This window comes from Podarcis filfolensis (assembly GCF_964270895.1).
Source record: "Podarcis filfolensis genome assembly, chromosome: 6".
Classification (NCBI taxonomy): domain Eukaryota; kingdom Metazoa; phylum Chordata; class Lepidosauria; order Squamata; family Lacertidae; genus Podarcis; species Podarcis filfolensis.
In genome coordinates this window covers 56,750,983-56,770,944 of record NC_139609.1, presented here as the reverse complement: position 1 = coordinate 56,770,944, position 19,962 = coordinate 56,750,983, and the positions used below count along the sequence as shown (strand labels likewise).

The 19,962-nt window shown below is 44.9% G+C and overlaps 1 protein-coding gene across 2 annotated transcripts; it reads left to right on the top strand.

The window, feature by feature from the left end:
* Positions 1-2,098: 2,098 nt before the first annotated feature.
* FRS3 (fibroblast growth factor receptor substrate 3) lies at positions 2,099-19,651 on the top strand. 2 transcript variants are annotated; one of them, XM_083618037.1, is made up of 8 exons: positions 2,099-2,426; positions 7,194-7,287; positions 10,027-10,163; positions 10,547-10,635; positions 11,797-11,983; positions 14,887-15,048; positions 16,050-16,207; positions 18,084-19,651. In XM_083618037.1, the coding sequence occupies exons 4-8, from the start codon at positions 10,570-10,572 to the stop codon at positions 19,023-19,025; spliced, it is 1,515 nt and encodes a 504-aa protein (XP_083474163.1). In that variant the 5' UTR covers positions 2,099-2,426; positions 7,194-7,287; positions 10,027-10,163; positions 10,547-10,569; the 3' UTR covers positions 19,026-19,651. The 2 variants fall into 2 exon arrangements, with proteins under 2 accessions (XP_083474163.1, XP_083474164.1); XM_083618038.1 differs by lacking the exon at positions 7,194-7,287.
* The last annotated feature ends 311 nt before the right edge of the window (positions 19,652-19,962 follow it).

Sequence of the window (19,962 nt, the reverse complement as noted above, 5' to 3'; positions counted from 1 at the left end):
AAGAAAGGTGCTGCTGCCACTTAGTACTGCCCAACAGAATCTTCTCAGTAGCGGCCCCCTCACTTATGGAATGCCCTCTGTCCCCTTCATTATTTGAGTATATATTAATATTCATGCAGACATTTAATGGTTGTAAGAAAACCTCCCTGCCAGCCTTGAAATTATTTAGCAGTGAGTATATTTGATTGTGTTGAAATGTTTGAATTGGTTTCATTGTTTGCTGCCCTTAGGCTACGCTAAGAGGAAGGGTGGGATAAAAAAATAATAATCTATTAACTAAACAAATAATGATGCACAGAGCCACTCAACACACTTCCGAAAGCAGTTTGCTCCCGTGAACGGGATGCTTACAGCTGAAGGCTCCCAGCACAGTAGCATGCATGCAATGGCCTCATTCCCAAGCCCTAATTTAGAACCCTTGTGTCACACCTTCTGCAGTAGTGAGAAGACAGCAGGGAAACTCCAGAAAAACTAGTTTGGGAGAGTAAAGGAGTGGCAAAGACCATCGTCGTGGAAGCAAGGAATAAATTACGCAGTATAGTATAGAAAATCGTAATATATGGTAGCTGAAAACCTGGAGGAGCAGGAAGTATTTTGGAAGCGACCCATCCTGCCTGCCTAGAAACTGCTCTCCACATGTTCAAAGGCAGTTTTATTATTATATACACACAGCCAGACATAATGTCATTGCCAACTTCTGTTATTTAGAGGCAGGTTCCACAACTGAGCCCTGGCTCAAATGAAGCCCTGCGCATGTAATATGATTGCTATTACTGTATTATATTCATACCCTACTTTTTCTCCATTTTTATCCTCACAACAACCCAGTAACTGGCCCAGTGGGTTTCATGGCTGAGCGGGGCTGTGAACTCTGGTTTTCCCCGCACGCTCCCCAGGTTCTAGCTCAGCGCTCTAGCAGCAAAGCCACATTCAGGAGAGTATGGCTATTCTTGACCGCCTAGGTTTGCGTCCGCTACCAACAAGCTTAAACCCTGCGACCCGAGCCATGCGCGCGCAGCTCCCCCTGGCGGCCATTGAGAGAACCCTCGGGACCCCGAACACTAACCGGCTTCCGGTTTGACTTGGAACTTTCATTTTGCGCCGGGCGAGCAGAGCTGCGAGAGCGCAGCGCTTCTGCACGCGAGCCGGTGGCGCATTAAATTGCCTGCAGCCAAGCGCCGGTTTGGGGGCTGAACGACTGAATTGCAACCCCATGTGCTACGTCGTAGCGGCGGTGGTCAGGCACGATTGGAATCGGAGTCCGTCCACATTAGGAGGTTCGCACCTCCAGCCGCGCCGCGCTGCCGCTGCTTCAGGGAATCGGAGAATCATACAATTGTATAGTTGGAAAGGGGTTCCGAGGGTCATCCAGCCCAACCCACTGCCGCGCAGGAGCCTTTTGCTCAACTTGGGTCTCGAACCTACGACCTTAAGATTAAGTGTCTTGCTCTACAGACTGAGTAGAGCAGCGTGGAGGCCATTCTGAGACCAGCCTCCTCGGATGCTTTGTCACCCGCGGAGGAGGATGAGAAGGGCCTTTCGCCGGCGGGAAAGCCACCGCTAGAGTCCCCAAAACGGGCCGATCGGGAAAGTGTTAATCCGCCCCGCTCCTCCCTGGCACTGTGGCCGAGATCAGCTTCCCAGCCCCTGCCAGGACTACGGACCGAGCAGCCAAGGTGGGCTGGATATTTCCAAGCACACAACGACCCTGGGCAAAGATTGCTCCTCCTCCGCCTCCTTTCCATGTGGGAATCATAACACAGAATATGGAGAATCGTAGGGTTGGACGTTGGGCGACATTGCAGCTTTTGTTGACAATCCCCTTCCAGCCTCAGCTGCGCCTCCAGTTTACAATTCCAGCAGTGGGCTACCCCGCAGGGTTGTCGCTAGCCATTAGTTCTCAGCCACTGTTCCCTAAATCTGCAGCTAACGGAGCTCTTATATATTGCATTTGGGCTGACCATTTTTAATGCTTAAAAACGCGTTGCTTTAACAAAGAAAACCACATACATTTCAGAAACCTTTTTTTGGAGGTGGGGGTCACAGGCGGATCCACCTCCCCCCCCGCCTCCCCCCCTTTGCTTTCTTAATAGCAGCTGTCGCTTTGCCCCGCAGGAGGGGGGGGGGGAGAAAGGGAGGGAAATGGCGTCAAAAGCATCCAGGAAGTCCCGTCATTAGACCATGAAATCATCACTCTACTTTTTCCCCCTTTTCACAAAGTCTACGCTGGTGGGCGCTTTCCCTCGCCTGCCCGGCTTGCCTTGGGCCTGGGTCCTCCTGCCGGCGAGTGACGCTCTAGGCTGCGTCCGCCCGATCGCTGCTCCCAGCGTCCCCGGCCGGAGCTGGACTTGGGGAGAAGGGGCGGCGGCGGCCACTCTGCTCCCCCCGCTGCTGACAGCTCCATCCGCGCCTGGACAACGCCGCAGGTACGGAATAATCTCTCCTCTCTGCCCCCGGCCAGCCTGCGCGGTATCCCTAGGCCAGGCTCTCGCCCAGGTCCCGGGTCACCCCTCCTCTCCCCTCCCCAGGACAGCAAGCCTCCCCCCCGCACCTGCCATATCTCCTCCACAGCCCAGTATTCATTCCCGTTATCCATTACTATTATTACCCTCCTTTTCAAGTCATCACCCCCCCCACCCCCAATACACGGGCACCTCGCACGCCTGTTTTCCTCGTGTGCTCACCTGCAGCCTCTCAGGGGTCACCCCCCCAATAATCCCCCTCCTCCCTTCACCATCTATCTCCCAGGGTTTGCATCCTTTTTCATGGTTTCTCTTCACCTCTCAGCCATTGCACTATTATTGCCAAGCAAATAACAGTCAAGCAAACACCGTTCCCTCGCATGCAAGTGATGAATCACTGTAGTTGGTGTGCTACCCTGTAACTCTCTGTGACGCTGCTCTCACCCTGCGTCCCTGGTTGTGGTGAACGCGTCTGGAGGGTTTTTCCTGCTTTCTCGGACTAAACACTGAAGGCAGTTGCAGTAGCCCCCCCCTTTTTTTTTTGCATAGCAGGAGTACATTTTACCTGCCCTGCCCAGCAGAAGGGTGGCACTTAGGGTGTTCTGCATCTTTCTTCCTTGTCAATCGCCTTGGCTTGCTTTGGCTTTTTATATTTCCTTTCACTCATCTCTTGTGTATTGCTGCCTTTTTCACAAATGCTTTATCGTTGGATGTCAGGACCGACATTGGATGCTGAGCCAGATCCTTGGGTTAGCGGTACTTTCGTTGACTGGCAGTTGCTCTCTAGGATTTGGAACTAGTTAAGCATGCTAATTTTTCAATGTTTATCAGGAAGCAAGTCCTTTTAAGACATCACAAAGTTTGCATACAGCTGCTCCATGTATAGTGGGAAGGGAAGCTAACCTGTGATGGTTCAGGAGCTCTGAAGAAGCAGAAAAGAATAAAAGGGTTTCCAAGCAAGGTATGGCTCACCGTGCAATCCTATGCATAGCTACATACTCTTAGTGAATTCAATGGGACTTACTCCTAGGTAGGTTTATATTGGATTGTTTTGGATTGGAATGATACAAGTGGTACCATTTTCCATTTATATCTATATTTCTAAATATATCGGCACTTTTGGGAAACTTGCCTTGATAACCGTGATGAGTGCATTACAGATGCTAAGTAGTGCAAAGGCCATTGGCTAAAAGCAATAAATATGACTGACAGTCATATCCTAGGCTCAGAATAATTTATGCAAATTAGTCAGATTTCAGGGGTCAGTCTTTCAGATGATTTCTATTTTTTGTCAAGGGTTTTGGTGGCATAAAGCAGGAAGGGAGGGGAAGCAAGACTGGGCGGCAGTAGAATTGGGGTGCAGGTAAAGTATCCAGAGAGTTGTCCAGGGCCCATAAACTCTGTTATTCTGATCAGCAGAAACTTCACATATTATTATTTTAATAGGCAAAACTAGATTTGAATGGTATAAACAATAAGCCACTTTTTGTACATTGCTGAAAACCATTGACTTGGAACCAATTGGAGTTCTCTGTGAGGTGGTTTTAAAAAACAGAGTTGTGTATCTTTCAGCCATGGCTTTAATTGGAATGTAGTTCTGATTTATAACATGTGCAAATTGAAACTGTACATGTAAAGCTACCCTTAGTGTCCAGTAGATACAACCAACATAGTTCCCAAATTTTCCTTGGAGCCATGAGGGTTTTAAACAAAGCCACTGCTGTGATTCTCAACTCCAATTTTTGCAGTAGCTAACCATTAAATCATCAAATTGTAATGTTGGGAGGGACCCTTGTCCAACCTCCTGCAATGCAGGAATCTCAACTAAAGCATCCACAACAGATGACCATCCAACCTTTTAAAAATGTCCAAAGAAGGAGAGCCCACCACCTTCCAAGAGACTCCGTTCCACTGTCGAACAGCTCTTACCATCAGAAAGTTCTTCCTGATGTTTAGTCAGAATCTCCTTTCTTGTAACTTGAATCCATTGGTTTGGTCCTATCCTCCAAAACAGGAGAAAACACGCTTGCTTCATATTCCATGTGACAGCCTTTAGATGTTAGATAACCAATTCTGTAATCTTACAAACCCAGAAGAACCCTGAGTATATCCTTCGCTTGTGGTCTGCTTGAGAGCCATATAATTATTTGAAATTATCATTAGTTCAGTGCTAGTGAACTTTATCTGCTTTCACTTTTTGCAAATACAACCAGTGAAACAAGAAAAGGTGGTTCAGTTAGCTATTCAGGTGTCAAAAGCAAATGTGATGTCTTGACATCAGTGTTTGTTTGTGTATAGGCTGCTGGGATCTTCAGTTGATAGAGGGAGCAGTTGTCGCAGGGTTGTTGTTGTTTAGTCGTTTAGTCGTGTCCGACTCTTCGTGACCCCATGGACCAGAGCACGCCAGGCACTCCTGTCTTCCACTGCCTCCCGCAGTTTGGTCAAACTCATGCTGGTAGCTTCGAGAACACTGTCCAACCATCTCGTCCTCTGTCGTCCCTTTCTCCTTGTGCCCTCCATCTTTCCCAGCATCAGGGTCTTTTCCAGGGAGTCTTCTCTTCTCATGAGGTGGCCAAAGTATTGGAGCCTCAGCTTCACGATCTGTCCTTCCAGTGAGCACTCAGGGCTGATTTCCTTAAGAATGGATAGGTTTGATCTTCAGGTGAATATTGAAAGATGTATTCAGGAATTGAAATAGGTAGCAAATAAAACACTTAATTTCACTACCATAGATCAACTGACTTTAAGATGTATTTTACATCATTTGTTTTCTGAAAAGGATTCATTTATATATTCAGGACAGATTGTCTGTCAAAAAAGAAATTCTTCTCCCACTGGGGGGATGGGAAGTGTTCCCCCCCAGAGGTTCCTGGGGAGCATAGATGGCTCCTCCCATCTTCCAAACCATGGCTAAGGAAACTGGTTTTTGTTAGTGCATTGTAGCATGGAACCATGGTTAATGCTGGGAAGGAAATAAGGAAATTGTTTGCAGGAAACAAATGTTAATTATCTACAAGACTGAAGTGTTTGAAGACAGTTTTTAACTGTGTCTTAAAATGAGCAAGGAACTTTGTTGGGTGCTAGACACATAACTGTTGCATACAAGTTCCATAATACAAATTTATGTTTGAATATATGTTGGGTTGAAATAACGACAGACAGGTAGCGAGTGTCATCTGGGAGGCATCTCCTGAGCAAGTCTCGAGGAGCCTCTTTTATTGAATATTACAGCATTGCCACATATGTGCTTATTGCTGATTGGTTAACACAAGTACAAAGCAAAGGTTGCATATAGGCATTAATCACCAATAGATTAAAGGCTGGGAAAAGGAACACAGAATTGGACAGGCGTGAAAACCTCCTTATTAAACTTTTACTAGTGATTGATATAGCATTCATCCGTAGATGTGGTCAACTATGCATTAAGAACAGGTCAGGTACGAACTCAATGTGAACTGAACATTCTAGGAATGTTTCAGCTTAGAACGGTTTGCCAGAATCATGTGCAGAAGCAAAGCTTTCCTTCAAATATACTACTGTTTTGACTGATGAGACCTGCTTGTGTTGTTGCCAGGTCCCCTCTCATTACTCCACTGGGCAGTTGACAGCCTTTTAATCCTAAATATAAATTGGGAACTTTAAATACAGTGGAACCTCAGTTTTCGAATATCTTGGCTGCTGAATGTTTCGGAAGCTGAACGCCGAAAACACAGAAGTGAATGCTTCCGTTTTCAAGCACGCCTCAGAAGTTGAATGGCTTCTGAGGCATGTTTCTCATTTTCCCCCATTCACTTTGCTGACAGCTCTTTATTCCTCAGTTTGTGAACATTCTGGAAGTCGAACGGTCTTCTGGAATGGATTACGTTCGAAAACCGAGGTTCCACTCTATATAGATTGCCCAGCATTTACACACCTGAGTGCTTAGTGCGGATCACTGTCTATTTTGTTTCCTGTACGTTGTTTGCCTTCAGGTATGCTGCTCTATATTAGAAATTTGATTTACTTTTTATAGGAATATGCATTACAGATTTACATTCTCTAGGACTGGTAGATCATTAATGTTCTTTAGATTAAGACCAGCTTTTCATTTTGATCCTGGTTGTACACACATACACATATTGTGAAAGCCTGTTATACTTTAAATTTCATTTTAATTTTCACTTAAAACCTACTTGATATGCTTTGTATGTTGTTGTGTTAAGATAATTTTACAGCACGCTTTATGTCTGAGGCAAGTTTCCATATATTAATTAACATGATGACAGAGAAAAGGGAAGTGTATCATTCTGAAGGCACTTCCTGTTGCATAAGTTGAGCTCTGTTACGATGCAGTGGTAACTCTTTCCTGTGCAGATCCCTTGGGAAATAGCTGCCAGTAGAACAATTTTAAAGTAGCAATCACCTGTAAATATTTTGTGTGGAAGCAACTTAGAGGTTTAAATAAAAAGTAACATTTTGATACCTTTTATCACCTTTCAGTTGTGACGCCACATCCCTTGATGTTTTTAGCGATGAATCGGCTAATTTTTTTCAGTAGAGTTGATAATGTTTCACTTGAAATTCATTAGCATGTCACAACCCTACTTTTCCTCCTTACATGCTAGGTTGAGACTGGTGCGCTTTGTACATGATGCCACTGTGAAAATATTCTGAGTCATGTTCAGGGTATAACCTGAAGAACTTCTCTGTAAGATACAGTAGTGATGTCTGTTGTATATTAATTGGTTACAGAATGTTTGGCACTTCATGCCTGTGCAAAGGAAATATAATTTACAGCCAAGCCAGAGGCAGCAGGAAAAACAGCCAACAAAAACATGGAAGACAGGTGAGCTTCCAGAGGATGGAAAAAGGCAGGCACTATTCCTGATGATAAACCAAGACACTTAATTTTCATCTTAATTTTTTGTAATTAATCAATTTACTGAGAGCAGGAGGAGTTTTCAGTCACGGTCAGGAAGTGGAGCAAATCACTCAAGGAATTTCTGGAATTCTAAAACTCTGGTTGATAAAAATGATCTTATGATCCTCTTTAGACCTCAGGTGTGTTGTAATTTCTTGAATGACTAAGTTGGCTTGTCTACATTTTCTCACTTTTACTAATTTGCCTTGCTGCAATCCCATTGCTCGTTTATTAAAAACTACCCACCATATTCCACACAAGTCTGTGTGTATTTCTTACTTCACAGTTCTAATTGGCGTAGTTTGAGGCTTATGGCTTTCAAACTTTCTGCCTGGTTGAAATGCTTCCCACATCAACTTCTCTGCCAAGGAACACCTGCACAGGATTTTGGGAAGCTTTGTGAGAGGGACAAACTCAGTTCATAAGGGACACTGGAGAAGACTATTAGACCTCAAGGTTGCCCCATGAACTGTGCGTGTGCCCTTAAAGACACCCAGCGTTTCCCTGGGGCAGCACATTACAAGGGGAAAGCCGTAGTAATGGGAAGGAACTTTTTCTGTCACTACTGGTCTTTTCCATTGCAAGAACTCCTGATACACTTCTTAGGAACCTCCGTTGTCCCCCAAAACATGTTTGAAAAACCACTGCTTTGTGCAAAGGTCATTCAAAAGCATGTGTTATCTGAGCTTTAGACCATCTACTAACTTATTTTATACAAATACCGGGCCAAAATTATGTGTGTATACCCCACTTTTTAAATGAACGATATACAAATGACCTGGGTTGTGTTAACCTATCTGAGTAAAGGCTCAGGGAAGTTTTTAATATGTAACGCTGTATTGTTTTTAACACTTGATTGGAAGCCACCCAGAGTGGCTGGGGAAACTCAGCCAGATGGGCGGTGTATAAATAATAAATTATTATTATTATTGCCTATAAGGATTAAAAAGGTTAAGGGACCCCTCACCGTTAGGTCCAGTCGTGGACGACTCTGGGGTTGCGGCACTCATCTCACTTTACTGGCCGAGGGAGCTGGTGTACAGCTTCCGGGTCATGTGGCCAGCATGACTAAGTTGCTTCTGGTGAACCAGAGCAGTGCACGGAAACGCTGTTTACCTTCCCACCGGAGTGGTACCTATTTATCTACTTGCGCTTTGATGTGCTTTCGAACTGCTAGGTTGGCAGGAGCTGGGACTGAACAACGGGAGCTCATCCCGTTGCGGGGATTAATTCTGCAATAACTACTTGATATATGGGTGTGGGCCAACCTCTATGGAAGGTGTTCAGCTGCAGCTTTGCTGCCTGAGGCATATAAATGAAGGAAGCCACAACTTAAGATCTATTAGCACAATTCTGTATATGTCTACTCAGAAGTCCCATTGACTTCAGTGGGGCTTACTCCCATGTCAGTGAGTATAGGATTACATTCTAAATTGCCTAAATATGAGGCAGTCATGTTTTCAGGGTTGAGTGCATTTTAAAGTAGCAAAAATTCACTTTTATCAAATATCTGTGTCCAAATGGATAAAAGAAAAATGTATTTTATATTACTTATAGTCTCTAAATTAAAGTTAGATCTCCTTTAATCAGTCAGATATGGCCCAATAGTAGTTTTATTCAAAACACTGATTTGTCAGAAGAGGAAGAGAAATACTAATTGCAAAAAAACGAGCTGTTCTGAAACAACGGCATTATGCTGTAAATCGTTGTACTCAACTATGTTGAGAATGCTATCCAAATAAAAATGCATGTGAAAATACCATTAGCTTTTAGCCCAAACCCCCAGTCATAAGCCAGACAGTTAAAACTAAAATAGACAACCCGTAGGGCACAAAGGTTTAGTCACTGGAAGGGCACCCCAAGAGACGTAGGTTTTTGTGGATAGTCCTATCTGTGGCCAGTTCCCTTCCAGCCTTCACAAAAAGGACCACTGCCATTGCCTTTTACTGACAGTGGAGAAGGCATGAATGGTTTTATCTTTGGGGGGGGGGGGAATCAAAGGAAGCTGACGGATCCAAAACCCTTCTGTTACCCCTGAGGATGCAGAGGTGGGGAAGAATGCCAGCCCTGGCATTGGCATATATATTTCTCTCTCCTCCGACCAGCCTCTCCCCCACCACCCAGCTTCTACCCTGACTGGTGTGAGACCAGTAAAACTCTACACAGACTCTCCCCCACCTGCCCTCATTGAATTGCTTTGTCTGTAACTATTAGAAGCCAAGTGATGCCTTGAATGCACTTGTACAGAGAAAAAGCTGTTTGCTCCTAAATGGCATCTGAACATATGAACAAACCCTGCCTGATAGAACAAAATGGAGCACAACATCATTTCACTCTGGATTCCTGGGTCGTTTTCCAAAGGCAATTTATTTTCTTGCTTTTATGCAAAGGTTCATAGTGAGAAACTGAATTAAGGCTAGAACATAGTAAAGGTGAAAGTGATACTGTTGCCAATCCAAGCTTTCATTTTAGGGTGAATTGCTATCCATCGTATTCTGATAGACAAACTCTTAAAAGTGATGACAAACCTTACTGATACAATTTTACTTTAAAGTAAATAATAGGCAACCCTTAAAAAATTGTGATAACAAATAATGCAAATTCTGAATGCTGCATTCTTTTAAATATTCTTTCTGTTTCTCTTGATTCCATTCTCTGTATCAGGTGAAGGATGGCACAGTTCCTCTGAAGCTGTAGGCAACGTCTTGACATCCTGGTTACCATGACACCCAGTAGAGGACCGTGGGGGGAAAGTGGGAATTCCTCCCCTCCCCTTAAATGCTACTAATGGCCATGGCTGGGTAAGGATTAAGCAAGGCATTAAGATTCCAGAGCTTTATTTCTTCATTTATGTTTCATCTCTGAAATCCTACCCTAAGGTTTGACAGTACTATCCTCATGGAGTAATTCTAAATATAGAAAGCAATTAAATTGTCCCCCCAATGGTTGTGCCATTGTTTTGGTCTTTTCCTTAGTGTGGATGGAATATGAACATTCCTCAATTTGAAAATAATCACACTTGCGAAACACAGATTCCCTTGCAGCCGCTCTGTGATGCTGCTCACATGGAGTGACATTAATTCTGAAATGTTTCCAAGGTTTGGCAGAGGGGAGATGGCTTGTGTTTTGCTTTTCTTCAAGCTGTGTTTGGAGGGCTGGAAATCTTTTTCTCCTTACATTCTAGGATTTGCCCAGTGTGCTGACATCATGGGGAGTTGCTGTAGCTGCCCATGCAGAGACAGTGTTCCAGATCACCACCCCACCAAGTTTAAGGTAACATGCTTATTCATCCTATTCAAAGTGTTCTACCACTAGAATTATTCAAAGTTAGTTAAGGCACACAAAACTTCATGCCGTCAAGGTATTAAAGTAGTTAAGAGCAGCCATTTCTACAGAGGAGACAGTTGAAATCCTTCTGTGGTTTTGCATTGCTACCCCTTGATTTTGGAAAGGTCCCTGTTCTCTGTGCGTTTTATTTGGTAGTAGTGTAGAGGTCATGCCGTTCAGCTTCCTAGTTAAGTTGCCTCTTAAGGTAAAGGGACCCCTGACCATTAGGTCCAGTCGTGACCGACTCTGGGGTTGCGGCGCTCAACTCGCTTTATTGGCCGAGGGAGCTGGCGTACAGCTTCTGGGTCATGTGGCCAGCATGACTAAGCCACTTCTGGCGAACCAGAGCAGTGAATGGAAACACCATTTACCTTCCTGCCGGAGCGGTACCTATTTATCAACTTGCACTTTGACGTGCTTTCGAACTGCTAGGTTGGCAGGAGCAGGGACCGAGCGATGGGAGCTCACCCCATCGCAGGGATTTGAACCGCCGACCTTCTGACCAGCAAGTCCTAAAAGCAAGGAAAGCTGTCTTGGTCCGTAAGAAAAATACACCCCAACACACATTTGGCTTAATATCTAGCCTGATGAAGAGTTATGAAGAATCTGAAAGCTTGCTCGCTGTTTTGTGACATTTTAGTTGAACCTCACTCTGGCTCTTGAAATTACTTATGAGATCAGTCACTTTAATGGCTCATTCCACTCAGTAGTTTTAGTTATTAGGCCAGTGTTGGGTAGTAAGTCTTGGGTTAGCTTGTAATAGGGATATAGCTTGAGTACAAGTATAGCCATTAATAGAGGCAGGACTCTCTTGGGGTATAGAATAACAACTCTAGTGCCTAAAATCTTGTTGTGGACTGGGCTAGCAGCCTCCAGGTACATTGGACTGACTGATATATTTCCCTGACAGCAAAGTCATCCCAAAAGAATTTCACCATTCTACAAGAGCCAAAGTAATTGTATCAAGGAGATATTGTTGGGACTGTGTTTTGCTATGCAAACACAACCCGTTTGAATATTGTTTTATATGGTATTTGTTCTGCCCACTAAGGTGCTATTTGGCATAATGCCTGGAGCTCCTGACAACAGGTTTTGGTGTTTCTGCAGGTGACAAATGTTGACGATGAGGGCAACGAGCTGGGCTCAGGGATTATGGAGTTGACACAGAGGGAGCTTGTTTTGCACACACACAAACGTGATGCTGTTCGGTGGCCATACCTCTGCTTGCGACGCTATGGCTATGACTCCAACCTTTTCTCCTTTGAGAGTGGGCGCCGCTGCCTGACTGGACAGGGTATGTGCTTTTCTCAGCAGGGACAGTGGCTTCAAAATGTTCTTGCTACAGAAGGCTAGGCAGTTGGGATAACAGCAAATTTCTCCCCTCACGGCATGCTGTAAATCTGATCCTTGTGCAGAAACCATTCCCTCCTCCTGTAATATACAGGGCAATTTTTCAGTACCACCTGTTTATTGTAAATGTTTACTATGATCATTTGTGATGCAGTGAGACATGGGACTTTGGGATCTGTGCTTTGCTAAACTTTGAGGTCACTCAGATCGTTCAGTTACTGGCATTCTGATAGCAGTTATACCACTTTTAAAATATGTCTGATTATTGGATATTTTAAAATTTTAAATTTACCATTAAATGGATAATAGTGAGACAGTCAGTTAAGTTTTAATATAATTGAAAGCTGACACCATATCATAAGAAGATCAATTCTGCCCTGCTGGGTCATATCAAAGGTCCATCTCTAGTCTCCATAGGCGCCCAGCCAATATTTTTGTAGTAATATAAATTAGAAGGGGAAATGGTCACTAGCAGAGTACATAACCCCTGCTGCAATATCCCTTGATATTCCTTGAGAACTACATGCAAGGGTTTCTTAAGATATGCTTTAGATACATGACCAATCCAAACCAAGTTCCCCTGAGCAGCCATGATTGGCAAGTGCTATTGAAACCATGGTTTGAACCTCTGTTTTAACTAAGGAAACATGTATTTGCAATTTGTATTAATGCACATGCAATATCAGGGCTGTCTTTAGCATATGTGGTGCCGGGGGGTAAAGATCCGCCCAGTGTCCCCAAATTACCAAAGTATTTTCCCGTGTATTAGATGAGGTTGTCCTATACACGGATAGTGCGGGGAGAGGGTTGCGCACTGCCAGCCGTCTGGTTGGTGGGCGTGCAACCCTCTCCCATGCCACTGTGGGAGGAGAGTGTTTCCTACAGAGGCTTGGGAGGGAAGCTGCGCATCTGCCAGCCATCTGGCACCCCCCGGAATTCGGTGCCGGGGTGCCCTGTACCCCTTGCACCCCTGGGTAAAGACGGCCCTGTGCAATATGGTACTATGGGCTATGTGGAGGAAGGGCAGGGATGATGGTGAACTGGGGTGGATCGTGCTGTGGTTGCTCTGGCTTGCTCCCAGCTTGCAAACCACGGTTTGTTCAGGTGCCAACTTCGGTTTGTGCCAGCAATTTGTGTCTGCATTACCCAATACATAATGATAAATCACAAAAAATGCTCAAAGTGCTGTAGTTAGAAAGCCAGGTTTCATATTCACAGGCTGTAGGCCCTGCTGTTTCCTTGGACTTCTCTACACAAGTGAGTGTTTTTGGACTCATTTGCATTTCCCTTCTTTTCTTTATTCCCCTTCAATTTTTGTTTTTTTTAAAACAACAAAAACAACAACAATAAATTTTTCTTTTCTTTGAATGATCCTTGCCTTTATGCTGGGAACAATAAGGCAGAAACAGAGTAGGAGTTATTTGGGTTTTGTTTTTTCGAAAACCGAGAACATTTTCCTTCAGAATAGCAGCTGTTGTTGCCATGCTCTTGTCCTGGTTGCTATGGTTTTTTTGTGCGTGTTTGTGCGTGCCGATGTCCAATTGGTTAACTCAGTATAGTCAGACAATTGATAGAAATATTTATGGGGGAAGGGGAGGTGTTGGCAGTTTGATATACCATAAAAATGGGGGTCCCTCCCATTCGTGTACCCATTTCAGTTCATGCTGGTCAATAAGAAGTCAATGAGAATGATCTGGTGGAAAGGATATAACTCCAAAACTGAGCTGGCAAATGAAATGCAAAATGGCATGTTTTGCTGTTCATGCCTTACCTCTGCTATTACAGGCTTACCGTGCCCAGCACAAGCCTTATTTTGCTACTTCCTTTCTCACCTTTTGTCTCCCTCTTTTTAACTGGAATATAGAAAGGGGCAGGATGAGTGGAGAAGAGAAGGGATAGAATTGTTGAGAAAAAATATATTTCAATTTTTCATTAAAACTTATTGGAAGACATCCACCTCCCTAACATTATAATAAAATGCCTCATTTCCGCCAACAGTTCTTGATTGTGCTCTGATCGCGAAGAGAATTCTCGCTTTCTGTGGCAGAGGAATGTGTTTAAACAGGTTCAATGTATTCTTCACGGTCAGAATAGTGTAACAAGCTGGTCAGACCATAACTTCCCCTCCCCACCTTTTTCTGTCTGTCTCTGTAGCTGTAAATAGCTGCCTGCAGAGAAAAATGTACAACATTCAAGGAGCTTCAACGACAAAAGCCAGCCCTGTCTCCCATATGAAGTGTTCTTTCTTCCTCTTGCAAATAGTGTGCTTGCATATTTTCAGAAGGCATATTTTCTGGTGGCCTCAGCATGCAAACATCAGGCTGGTGACAAGGAGCAGGACTTTTTCAATGCCTCTGGAACTCTCTCCTCAAAGACATTGGTCTGCAGTAATGGACAACACAGAGGGACCACGCCATTTACCCAACCTTCCTCCTGCTGAGTTGCTGCTGAGATGGAAATGGGGAGGGGCAGAGTGGCTGCAAGGTGGGTGTGGTGCAAATCCAGTGCTCCTGCTGACTTGTTTGCACCACTCCAACCTCATTGCCACCTTGCGCCTCCTTTTCTCTGTCCCAATATGCAGCAGCAATTTGGCTGGAGGGAGGTAAGGTAGATGATGCAGCTCCACTGTGCTGTCCACTACTATCTACCTGACCTCCTTGAATTTACTCTTTTATTCATTCCTATTAAATCAGTTCCCCCACCACCAACCCTGCCTAACTATTAGCACTGTCATACGTGGCAGTAAATTTCATTGCACTATGTAAGTATCTTCCGTGTAGAGACCCAGACTGCATGGCATTAAAACAAATCTTCCTCTTTTCTCCAACACTCTTGATATTTGCCTAGGAATTTTTGCATTCAAGTGCTCAAGAGCAGAGGAGATTTTCAACTTGCTGCAGGAACTGATGCAGTGTAACAGCATCAATGTGGTGGAAGAGCCTGTTGTCATCACAAGGAACAGTCATGCTGCTGAACTGGAACTGCCCCGGACACCCCAGACACCCAATAGTAAGGTCATCTCTCAATTTGTCAGACAGAGAGGGGAGTGGGGGTGTAGAGTTGTGTACTAGCCTTATGGCATCAACCACAGTTTGTTCCAGTGAGCAGGGCGGTGGAATATTTGTATGAGGCCAAACTGGCCTTTTCAAGCCTTTAAGTAAGGCCCTGTGAAAGGCCCAAGAGTGTCCCTGCCTTTTGTACAATCCCCAGGGGATTTGGCATGATCAGTGTTTGGTTGGAGCTCAGCCGTTCCACTGTAAAGAGCTTATAGCTGAGGCCAGAAGGCCAGTATACCAGAACCTAGTCTTCTGGTGGGCATTGCTGCAATGCTAGCTACCATATACTGGGAAGGTGAGGCAGTGAGGAGTATGCCATGGTGCAGGTGCACTAGCGGAGCCAATCCAATGCTTTCATTATTTTGCCTGCATGATGCCAACATGCTTCCCCCTCCCCCTTTTCCTCTTGGTCAGCAGCAATAACACACCTGCCAGGAAGCTAGCTCTGCGACTTTGCCCTACCAGGCAAGCTTCAGGCAAGCTCCTTCTCCAGTGTAGCCCTAGCACTTGTGCCCATACGTCCCGTGTGGTATGCTTACTGTAATGTCTTAAGTTTTGTGCTCCCTTGTTTCCAAGGCAATTGTTTAAAACATCAGTTGTCAGATCGTGTTTTGAACTTCACTGTAATTTCCATCAGAATCCGTCCAAGCGACTGTAGAAAGCTTGCCTGGAATCTTTAGATTCTTGATGTCTGTATTGGGTCGAGAAATAAAGTTTTGTTCTGTGCTTGGATCTGGCTTAGGAATTTCTACATCTCTACGTTTTGCCGCAGGTAACCATATGGTTTGGTTTATAAGCAATATCCTTACAGTGGAGACCATCACTGATTGATCTACTTCCGCTTGCCTTTTGCTTGTTTTTACTTTGCAAATGTGTACAGGATATTTTCTAAGGCTAGTTTGGAGGCTCTGCTACATGTGCTCATGCTCTAAGGCTGATCTCATCTTTCTCCAGCTCTCGGATATACAGTTCCAGGGTTTCCCAACGGATTCCACAGCTTCCCTGTGGAGGCCCCATCTTGCCCTGCCGCCAGACATGCCTCCATGAGCAGCCTAAGGCATTCCTCAGTTGGCGAGGACTCCACACATGCCCTCATTGTCCCTGATGAGCAAGTAAGTTCTCCTTATGGTCAAGGCCAAATTAAGGTGGTTGGAGGCCCTGGTGCAATTCCGAAAATAGGGCCCACCTGCCCCCGCAAAAGGAATGCAAGGAATAAGGTAGCTCAAAATAAGTCATGTGGTATTTTAAAGACTAATGCATTTATTACGGCAAAAGCTTTCGTAGACTATTTTTTTTAAAGTAATATTTATTAAAGTTTTAAAGGTAACAAAAAGAAAAAAGAGAAAACACCAAATTAAGCAAAAACAAGACAACACATCACAATAAGGAAAAAGGAAAAAAAGAAAAAGAAAGAAAAAGCAGAAAAATAGAAACAATTAAAAAACACAACGAACCTTCCCATAACTTATCTTGCATTTGCTTGTTTCCTTGACCTCCTCACACCTCCCTTTTTTGTATTCTAGTTCGGTTAGCTATTTCAGCAAATCCTTTCCATCTTTCCCAGTTTTTGTCCTATAATTTATCTTAATATAATGTAACTTTACTTTCCCTCCTTTCACCAATTAACAGTCTATTTTTATTTAATCCTTTATAACATTTCTGCTAAAACCACATAACTTCATTCCAACATCCTTCTAACATTCCTTAATTTTACAATGTTTCTGTAAATAAACTTTAAATTTCTCCCAATCTTCTTCCACCGACTCTTCTCCCTGGTCTCGGATTCGAGAAAGCTTTCATAGACTAAAAAAATACTTGTGGAGTTTCTCAGCTCTCACCCAAACATTTTTTTCCCCCAAACTTGATAAACAAAAAGAAAATACTCTGAACATGCGCAGTCTCACATTTTAAGTGCACTGAACACATCATTGTTTTTGCTTACTTCCTGCCTTGAGCCAGTCATCTATTCTCAGCCTTACCTATATCACATGGCTGTTATGAAGATACAGAAGGGCAAAAGGAGACACTGTACTTGTATCGCAGGCATCAGACTTTGGTTCCTTTTAACCAGAATGATTTATCTTTATACTATAACCGGCTGTATTTTTTCTGCCTCCCTGCCTGACTATTTCATGATAAGATGATAAGTCCTACCTGGATTCATTTGTAAATTGTGAATTCATTAATTCTGTGTTCACAATGAGCAGTGCAAGGTGAAGGAAAATACAGAGAAAAACAGAAGTTAAATCAAGGATTTTAAAAATAATGATGAGAATTTTGATTAGTTGAGCTGTGTGATGAAAACGAAAATGAACAACCCTTTCTGCTTTGTGGGAACTAAATCTAAACCTTTGTAGTCATTTATGTATAAGCTAGTACGATCCTATGCATATTTACTCAGAAGTAAGTCTTGCTGTGTTTAATAGGGCTAATTCCCTAACAAGTGTATTTAGGATTGCAACTTTATTATCTAGTTTACCTTCACTTTTGAAGGTAGTTATTTTAAGCTTAGGACGTGTTAAGTTGCTTCAGGTAGGTCTCATGCCACCTAATGGCAGAGATAGGGAACCTGTGGCCCTGCAGATGTGGTTGGACTACAACTGCCACTATTGATCAGGCAGGCTGGGACTGATGGGAGTTGGAGCCAACATCATCTAGAGCAGCCTTTCTCAACCTGTGGGTCCCCAAATGTTGTTGAACTACAACCCCCATCACCCCTAGCTAGCAAGGCCAGAGCTCAGGGATGATGGGAGTTGTAGTCCAACAACATCTGGGGACCCACAGGTTGAGAACCGCTGATCTAGAGGCTGCAGGTTCCCCATCCCTGCTTTATGCCTACTTTGTCTCTCAGACCCGTTAGTGCAAGTCCCTCCTCTTCTGAAAGCAGACTCCTCCAGCCATGTCAACACCTCCAGGTGTATGTATAGGTTTGCTGGCAGCTGTTGTTCTCCTCTTTGCCACCTCCTCATCCATCTTCTCTCCTTGCAGTCCCACACCTATGTGAACACAACCAGCGGTGAGGAGGAGATGAGGGGCCGCCACTGCATGCACTCCTTGCCTGAAGTCCACCCTCCTGTTTCCCATCCCAGCCATAGCTGCTCGCTAGAGGACCGGAACCCCCAGGTTTACTTACAGCCAGGGGAGGTGAAGTTCATGTTGGGTCCTGCCCCCGGGTACAGGCACATGATGAAATGCGACGGCTTCTGCCGGCCCCACTGGGAGTGCGCAGGGCATATGTGCACCCCCAACAACAACAACAACGAGTGCAAAGACGAATGCCTCACCCCCAAGTACGTGTACGAGAACATCAACGGCCTCCTGCCGTCCCGAGGTGCCTTGCTTCGCCGGGGCACCAGGCGCTTGAAAATTGCCCGTGAGGATCTGAACCCCCCCGGCTGCTCTCACCGCCGGGCTACCCTTCTGCACTATGAGAACCTGCCTTCGCTGCCGCCCGTGTGGGAGTGCCAGCCGCTAAGGCAGGACCAGGAGGAGGAGGAGGACTCTGGCGATGCAATGACGCCTTCCCCTAACGGTTACCCAGAACTCGAGGAAGACGACCCTTTGCAAAACTACATGAACTCGGAAAGCGCTGTGCTGCAGGGGGGCCTGCGCAGGGGAGGCTGCTTGCAGCGGCGCCGCAGCTGCACACCCAACGTCTTCAATTTTGACTTCCGCCGGCCCTGCTCAGAGCAGCCCAGGCAGCTCAACTACATCCAGGTGGAACTGGAGGACGACCCCCACAAAGGGTGCCGGAGCACACCGGTCCCCTGTGCCTCACGTTCTGCCGCCCACCCAGCCCGCAGGACGGATTCCTATGCGGTCATTGACCTCAAAAAGACAGCAGCCATGTCCAGCCTGCAGAGGGCGCTGCCTCGGGACGACGGGACTTCCAGGAAAACGCGGCATAACAGCACTGACCTGCCTCTCTAGGAGGAATGGCCGACCTGAGCACCGCATTGTGGCTTCACACCGGCTCTTCAACTAATCATAGCGTCATTGCCATCTTCCCATTGCTCTTCCTGTTTCCCAGTGCGACTCACTGGGATGGCTCCATCAAGCTAACTTGAGAAATGTAGCCTACTTGTGCCTCTTCCCAGCCCCCCCATTTCTCCTGCCGTGTAGTTCTTGAAGTCTTGCCAAGTGTTTGAAAACTTGACTTGTTTGATAGCAGGGAGGGGGGAGCATTAGTGATCAATGCTACTTGTTCTCCCCTCCCCTGCCCCTTTATATAGGAATCATGTTTGGAAAGCTTTCCTGTTTTCATTGGATCCTCTTGAGGATCCTGCTGAAAGAATGTGGGGTTTTTAGGAAAAGCAAAGGAATATTTGTGGAGGAAGAAACACCTCCAAAAACAGTACAGGTAGGGCATGAGGGCTAGAAGGTTTATACCTTTTTATTTTTGAAGGAATGCAGAAATATATTTATTTTTTAAATCCATGTTCATTTTATTTATTCATTTATTTATTTTTCTGGGAGGTGGGGTCTCCCTTTATTTATTTATTTATTTATTTAATGTATGTCAAGAGTTGAAGTGCCAAGTAAATATAGAGTGTAATGACTTTGTACTTCATTTCTCTTTTGTGACAGTGGGGATGGGGGAAGTCGTGTGAGGAGGATCATATCCCCCCCCCCCCGCTGTGCCAATTGAAGGCCAAATAGTGGCAGTAAGGAAGGAAGGGATTTAGTTTAGCGGACTAGCACGGCTCCTTTGCAGAAGCTTGGAAATGAACGCAAGGATGGTCCTAGCACCACGTACTTACAAAGTTGGCTCCACATGCCAACAAATCTGATCTCGTAGCTCAAGTTCCTTTCTTCTTATTGGGTGTAATACACATCTCTCCACTGTTGCAGCAAAAAAGAACCATGG